At 44.3% G+C, this 7,663-nt stretch overlaps 1 protein-coding gene across 2 annotated transcripts in view; it reads left to right on the plus strand.

The window, feature by feature from the left end:
- Positions 1-7,663, plus strand: part of LOC308197889 (UPF0538 protein C2orf76 homolog) — a 38,642-nt gene that overhangs the window by 12,212 nt on the left and 18,767 nt on the right. The window contains exon 6 of one of the 2 annotated variants that reach the window (XM_080599168.1): positions 1,996-6,711. The exons of the other annotated variant lie outside the window; for it this stretch is intronic. Within the exon in view, the coding sequence (XP_080455294.1) occupies positions 1,996-2,006 (11 nt within the window). The 3' untranslated portion in view covers positions 2,007-6,711. Of the gene's footprint in view, positions 1-1,995; positions 6,712-7,663 lie in introns of those variants that run through there. 2 annotated transcript variants of the gene reach the window in all.

The raw sequence follows: 7,663 nt of genomic DNA on the forward strand, positions 1-7,663 counted from the left end.
ATTTTTTTACACCAGATTTACAATAATGAATGTAACTGTGTGGGAAGTAGATGGCATACCACGGAGATCACTGTCTTGAGCTGTCCTACCAGGGCATCTCGGTGGTGTCCCTCAGCACGCTTAGGATCTCTGAGCAAAGACTGCCATTGTTTTGCTCCTCCTGTGAGGATTTTAATTTGGTCTCCATCCCTTTCAGACAGATTTGGATTGTTTTTGTGATCCCTTCTCTCTAACGTATTCATGTTGGACAGTCACCACATTTTGACAAGTGTCCTGTCTGTAGTTACAGCTGGTACAGTTACAGAAGTTCAGCGTGACCCTGAGTGTGTTGCAGTGAAAGAGAAGTTCCACAACACCAACAAGAAAAATGTAAATGTTTTAATGCCAATTAATAATTATTTGTCTGTCACTCTAGGTTAGTTTCTCTTTCTAAGGAAAGAGTTAAGCTAGTGCTCTGTGAGCTCTGTGCACTCTGGCAGTGGCAATTCCTTGGCTGCTTTCTGCTGCAGCACTGTACAGCCTTTTGTAATGCTGTCAGTGACCACACTTGAAACTGGATTCTTCCTGAAGTGTGTTTCTACTGTGTTTTTTGTTGCTGTTGTTTTTAATTGAGGCTTTAATAGTGCATGTTTGCAGAAAAAAAATGAAAATAAAACTGACAACCAAAACGAAGAGCCACCATAAAGCCTTAGATAACAACAGAGCTTGCTAAGATAGATGCTGCTCCAATGTTTTTCGGTGGGATATGGTAGAGCCGTATGTAGCCTCGTTTCAGAGTGGGTTTGGTTCCAGGATTGTTGCACGCTGAATGAAATCTAGGAACACTGGCTAATAAATCAGTAAGGACTGAGACGTCTTTGCTGGTGTTATGAAATCCTCTATTAAAGGAAACCGCCCACCACCCACATAGCTGGTACCAGGGTTTGTTACCCTGGCAGAGGCTGTGATCCACGTGGGTTCACAACTACTGTTGATCAAAGGTGGCCTCTATAACATATAGCAGGAAAAGTTATATAGGTCTGTTAGCATTCTTAGGCATTGTGGTGTAAATAAGGATCTGTCTTACAATATGATGTCCCACAAGCCTTTCACCAACCTTTTGTTTATTTTTTTATTTTTTTTAATTTTTTTTCTTATTTTTTATTTCTTATTTTTTATTTTTTATGTATTTTTTTAACAAAAAGAACAGTATCCTGGCTGGATAGTGAAATAAGACCTGTGTTCTCAGTTATCGCAGTGTAGCAGGGAAAGGTGGTCAAGCTGGGACTGGGGGAGCTATGGTGTTTCTCGGAGAAAGAAAACTATGTAAGAGACTGGAGTTTTGGCTAGGAGGTGTGGAAGAATACCTACTAAAGGAGGAGATTATATTAGGAAAGGAATTACCATGAGGAAGAAGAAGAGGTAACGGTGTAACTGAATAAGCACAGCAAATGGTAAATGTACAACACTCCTGGCACATACATACTGGAATAGTGTTTTTATATCATTATGCACTTTAATCATTTTTTTTATAATTGAATGCAGAAATTGGTGTAATAGATTATTTTTTCTCAGGCTCTGATATAGTGCTTTCTACATGCAGCTGTCCATGTGTAGTTTTCTGTTCAGAGGCAGTCACGTTGCCTCTTGCAGATGCAAGAGCACAGGTAGCTGAGTTAGATGCTGACAGTTACTGACGGCACAGAGGAGCCCTCAAAAATCAGATACGCACTGCAGATAAAGTTGAAGAACTGCTTTATCTGATGAAAATGTTCTTAGAAGTGATCCAGAGATAAGTTGTAAGCTGTGATGTTTCACTTTCATCCTCAGAGCATTCAGCACATCCCAACAGATCCTTTGCTTAGCGACCTTGCAGGTCGCAGTCCCACAATGGCACAGCCGTGGCAGGACATCTGTGGGTTCTGGCCTTGCAAGCTAATAGCTGCTGAAATCCTGGATGTTCAGAGATCAAGAATGAGAAAACAGAACCTGTGATACTTGTTCTTGCTCTCATAGGACTGATGTGATCCGGGCTTCAGAGTCAGTGGCAGCTGGCTGGAGGCGTTACAAACGCTTAAGGCAAGTGCACGCTTTTGCTTATTGAGGTTTGCTGGGCTGAGCTCATTCTGGCTGAATGGCACCAGTTGGCTCCAGATCGTCCTTCCACCACTTCCTTTTCATAGTTCTGCTGAGTGTGGATGTGCAGATGATTGATGAATCAACCAAAGATGGTCGGTAGATAATTTCATTACTACTCAGGTGATCAGGACACTGCTTTTTCCTGTTACCTACTTTCCCACTGTGACACTGGGGAAACACACACACCTTTGCATGTTTTCCTTACTACTTTCCTTTCTTTCATGCTGCAATCTCTGCTTATTTGCAGTGCTTTAATTGTTAGGTTTGTACCTCACCTGCTATACAATAGCAACATTTTCTGTGGCAGTGGATGTACCTTTTTAATTCAAGAAGGAATATCCTTTGAAATAAAGAAGAGACCTTTTCTACAGAGCAGCTAACTGTGCAGAGCAAGGGATCATTTATTGCTTTACAAAAGGACTTGCAGATGACAGCACTGTCCACTGGTCAGTGGAAACAACAAGGTTTTTATCATAATGCTTTGTGTCTTGCAAGGAAACAGGAGAGAGGTTACATTGGGGATTCAAAAATCCAGCGAAAAACTGAGACCTATCGCCATAAACTGTCTTTGGCTGCAGAGAAAGCCACCAGATGTCAGCACAGCCTGTTCTTTCTCCAGGACCTGCATAAGCCAAGAAATATTGAATGTCTAGCAAGAGTGCTTATCTGTGAATTGGTTTAGCCTGCGAAGTCTGTGCTAAGGCTGTGGTGATGAAAGCTGAAACTTTCCTTGCAGAAAGTGTTTCTTTTTATATTAAAATCAAAGAGCGGCAAATTGAACTGGTATCAGTGCTTAAATTCCTCTTGTTAGAGCGCATCCTTTGCGGAGACAGTTCCAGCGTGTCTAAATCTTTGCATGCTGTGAGGAGGCATTTGCAGAACATTCATTTGAGGAATTGTCTGGAAAAGATCAGTGTTAATTTGCTGAGCTTTTGTCAAGTAGACTTTAAATATGCCTCTTTTTTTTAAACACAAGGAAAACCACTCAGAACAGACACACGTGCAAAGCAGAGCAAAAAATCATCGGCAACACAGCTTAAACACACAACAAATGTGTCCTCCATGCTTCTGCCCCTAAGCTCCTGCTATTTCTCCCTCGGAGTGCCGTGGATGAGGAGAACCTGGCACCGTGCTCTCTCGGCCATGCTTTCTGGGATGGGATATGAGTTGTGGAGCCCAGACCCAAGCACTGTGCAGAGCTTTATGCTTCGAGTGATTGAAGCGTGCATGGATGGTGCCTGGTTAAGAGGGTAAATTAGGATTGTTGCACAGGGACGAGGCGTGACTGAGCTTTCTGCTGGGACTCCCGTCAGCCGCTTGCAGAAGAGGAAAATAAGCGATGGGCAGAGAGTGGGTGACATCAAGCCTTCCTTCTGATTTGGGCTGCTGCTTCTGTTCCTTCCTTCTGCCCTGGTAGCACCGGTGTGCTAGGAGCAGTGCCTCGACTCCAAGCTGTCGCCGTAACCCTCAGCAGCCGCTCACAGCCTGGAGGAGACGCATGGGCGCCTGCAGCCTTCTGCTGTCTGCGGGGGAAGACTTCTGTGTGCGTGGGTGCAGGCAGCACTGTGGTGCACATGGTCTGCGAGGTGTTATCCTCGCTTCTCTTCCTTCTGCTCAGCACCCAGTTCCGCTTCATGGGAGACCAGGACCTCCTCTGGAAGCGTGGTACGCCTGGCGGGTGGCTGACAGCAGAGGTGGGTGTTTGGGCTGGAGAAGCAGTGGGGGAGAGGACGGAGTATAAAACTTTTGTCTTCCTGTAGATATATTTTTCGATCAGATATGGATTGTACTTTTTGTTTGCTAATGTCCTCTCTGTCTGATAGCGATAGAATCTCCTCTTGTAGTAGGCCAAAAGCTAGAAGGGTGCGAGTTTCGGTCGGTAGTGAACGCATTCAAGAGCTCAGTGTGACAGTTCAGGTTAATAATAGAATTTATCTTTGTATGTCCAGTTCTGCCCTCTGGCAGGTGACATGGTGTTGCGTACCATCAATGTCAGCAAGGGCTGCAAGAACCGCGTCTGTCTGCCCTCATTTCGCATCCTGGGAAGGTTTAATTCTGCTTTCTAACCCAGAGCCCAGAGAGCCTACAGGGCCCAGCATAGGAAAACACGTTCTTGGTGTGTTACTTTTCTCCTTGACTTTTCAAAACTCCAAATGTGTTCTTTAAGGCCATTTTGGGCCCTTTTTATTCCATGGATGGAGATTTTTTAAGTGGGAGGTATGGTATCACTCTGGTTTTGACCTTACTTTGAGGTCACACCTTTGGCTCTGTGCATGTGTTTGGTGCCCGTCCAACTGGAGCACATCTGCTGCTTTTAGAGGCAAAGAAGCAATCTAGAAGCGGAAACCCCGTATCCTAATAGTTAGTATTATGGCAATTTCTCCACACTTCCCCACCCCTCAAACAGAAGGAACCTGGTCTTGCAGAAAGCAGGCTTAAATCTTGCACAGTATCTTTGTTTTCCAGAGTGCAGAATAATGCAGCTGCTTAAAAGCAGACGTCCAACTGTAGACAGCTCTTTAAGCCAGCAGGCTGGCATGGGACGGCAGCAGCTGAAGCTTGCTAATTGTGGATCAGATACAGAGAAACAGATAACGAGAGTAAGTAACCAGCTAACAGCAGCTGCAGTAGGTCCTCCGCTGCTGAGGTTTCTAAATGCAAAGCAGATTATCTTTCCAGGGGAATGGCTGTGGTGCCATTTCATGTCTTTGAAAGATTCCTCTAATGCTATGTGTATTATGTGATCCTCCCGACTGCCTGCACACAGCAGTTATTTTTAGGCTTTGAATAAGAAACTCCTATGCATGCTCTGCCAAAAAGAACTGGCACCAGACACAGATGGCATCTTCCTGCTGTTTATTGCATGCTCAACTTCAGGGCGGCCCTGACTGGCACTAAAAGCCTTGTACAGAAGTTCTGAAAAACATGCTTCTTATTAAGACGCAATAAACAGGTAAAAGAAAATTGTCTTACTGCAACAAATCTTGTTCCTCAAAAGCTGAGGCACAGCCTGCGGATCCCACCAGCTCTGTGCAGGAAACGTTAAGCCCAAGGATACAGCAGACTTTTGGGGCTGCCTGTAGCAGCTCACACCGTTGTGCTGGCCATCTTGGAGAGATTGAAGGAAGTTGTCTGTACAGAGGTGCTGAAGCAACTGCGTTCCCCTAAAGATTTAACTGTAGCTTGATATGTCACTTTGTAAGTAAATCCCTGAAGAGCAAGAAACCGATTGGACTGTTAAAAGCCTTGTATTATAAAACAGAGGGAGTGAGAGAACTGTACCTGCAGAGGTTAAGCTTCAGCACAGGCATTTAAATGAACTCATTAAAATCAAGTTACAAATTAGCTCATTAAAATGCAACGCTGCAGATCTAGAAGTTGGTTGATCTGGCATGCCACTTCTATGAGGAAGTGATTTGAGTAACGGAGAACAAAATGATAGTATTAAAACTCCTTTTTTACCTTTCCAGTCCCGTAAACCTCATTGGAAACTCCCTCTTCCTTGAACTCTTGTATCGACAGGACTTTCAGTTTACTGAATTACTCTCGTTTGTTCCCGTGCTGCAGCTGCTGTGCAATAGCACTAGCCTTGTGTAACGACGTGTGTCTGCACCCACTGGTGACCTCCCACGTGCGTACGTAGCTCCGTAATACAGGTCCTGGCACGCTGGCTCACAGCAAAGATCAGTTTTCACTTATTATCGTGGTAGCAAGGAGCTACCAGCTGCTGGCCTGCCTGTGTTTTATTTCCTAGTGTTAAATTCCAGATAATTACCCTACGCTCTACTACTGCCATTAAAGTAATGGTATTGTTGGGGAGGTGGGAGGGAAATGGGATAAAGAAAGACCCAAATGAGTTCTGATATTATGTTATGGACCTGTTCAGAATATCTTTTATATAATTACAGAGGCCAGGGGTTAAAACTGGCCTTACTCTTACAGCTCTTCAGTTGGCTCTTACCTGTCCTAGAGGCACACAGTAGGCAATACAGAGAATAAAGATATAAAGAATTTACATTTCACCTATATACTCTGCAGTAATGTATGTTCGTGTATGTCCGTATATACACAGAGAGACAGAATGTCCAAGTGCTAAAAACAATTAACTGGGAAATTTTAAGCTAACCTCACTAAATCCCCTATCCACAGACATGCGTATGGAAATGATCATTCAAAAGCACCTCAAACTACTTTTCAGTATTCCAGAATCAGAATCAATTATCCAAACTGGTGTGTCAAAGGCTTTAGAGACCTGATGCCTACAGAGGGCACCAGCAGAAATGCCGGTCTGCGTTAAGAGGAATAGGTTTCAGTTTTTGAAGAGCTGGTGAGTGGCTGCCCAGAGTGCTGGCACGGGGCCTCACCCGGAGACACCCGATCGCCTTTTTTTAGATGCTGTGGAGCTGTGGGAGTGTTGAACTGTCCGCAGGGCTGGGACCTGTCTGGAAAGCACTGTGCTGCCTCACCGACACAGCCAGCTCCTGCTCGTGACAATTGTCTCTTTGCCATCAGTGGGAAAGGGCATGTGAGTGTGAAAGTCGTGTAAAGAAAGCAATCCTTACTTGTGCTGGGCAAAAAGGTGAGTCTTTAGCCTTCAAGTGTCTCACGATAAAACCACACCTTCCTCCTGCAAGCCTGTGTAATACTCATTCTTTGCTTCCTACTCTTTTGTTTGCCTGACCTAACGATGTGAAAATAAGCTTGGCCAAGAGGAGAAAAAAAAAGAAGAAAAAAAAATCCAAACGTTGGAATACTTTATTGTAAACAGAAAATGTGCAAACTGGTGCTTTTATGTTGACTTTGCTCGATGATGAAACAGAAGACTAGGAACAAGCTTGCTGAATCCAATTTTCCCTCAAGCATGAGTTAAGCTGGAGTGGGTGGAAATATACTCATGTGAAACTGCCTGAAATCCGTGTGGAAGCTTAGGCTACCATTCAACCACAAATAACTAGCGCTGGGTAATCAATCCGCTCGGTGAGTGATTTGATCAGGTGCTGATCTGGGCTGGGCTGTGGAGGTGGATGGGAAAACCTGAATCACTGCAGCTTCCTGAAAGGGACGGAGGAAAAGAATGGTACTTTCCCTGTGCTGCCAAAATAAATAAATAAAATCAGCTGATTGTGAAAACTTGGCATTTCCCTCATGCCGATTTCCTTTTGTTCAGTGAAAAGAAGTGGTGTTTGGAGACCTTACTGTAAGCCTTATGCAAAATTGAACCCCCTCCATTTCACTGGCAGCTTGAGCAGTGCTTGGAGAACATTGCTCACGGTTGTCATTTGAGACTCAAGAGGGAAGTTTGGAGTTCCTCTGTCCGTGAATCATTCTGGTTACAGAAGCAGTGTTGGCTTGTAGAAGGGCTTATGTGCCCCCACATCAATCCATATTTTGCTTTTTGTATTAACTGGTCTTGTAACAGGTGCTTTTTGGTCCCACAAATGCCTCGTTTTGGGCTGACAGCTGTTGTTTTTCAAAGCAATGCTGAACACTGAGTGGTGTCTTTTACTTCGCTGTAGGAAAATGAGGCTGTTACAGCCATGCCCTT

This window comes from Anser brachyrhynchus, assembly GCF_964034855.1.
Source record: "Anser brachyrhynchus genome assembly, chromosome: 7".
Taxonomy (NCBI): domain Eukaryota; kingdom Metazoa; phylum Chordata; class Aves; order Anseriformes; family Anatidae; genus Anser; species Anser brachyrhynchus.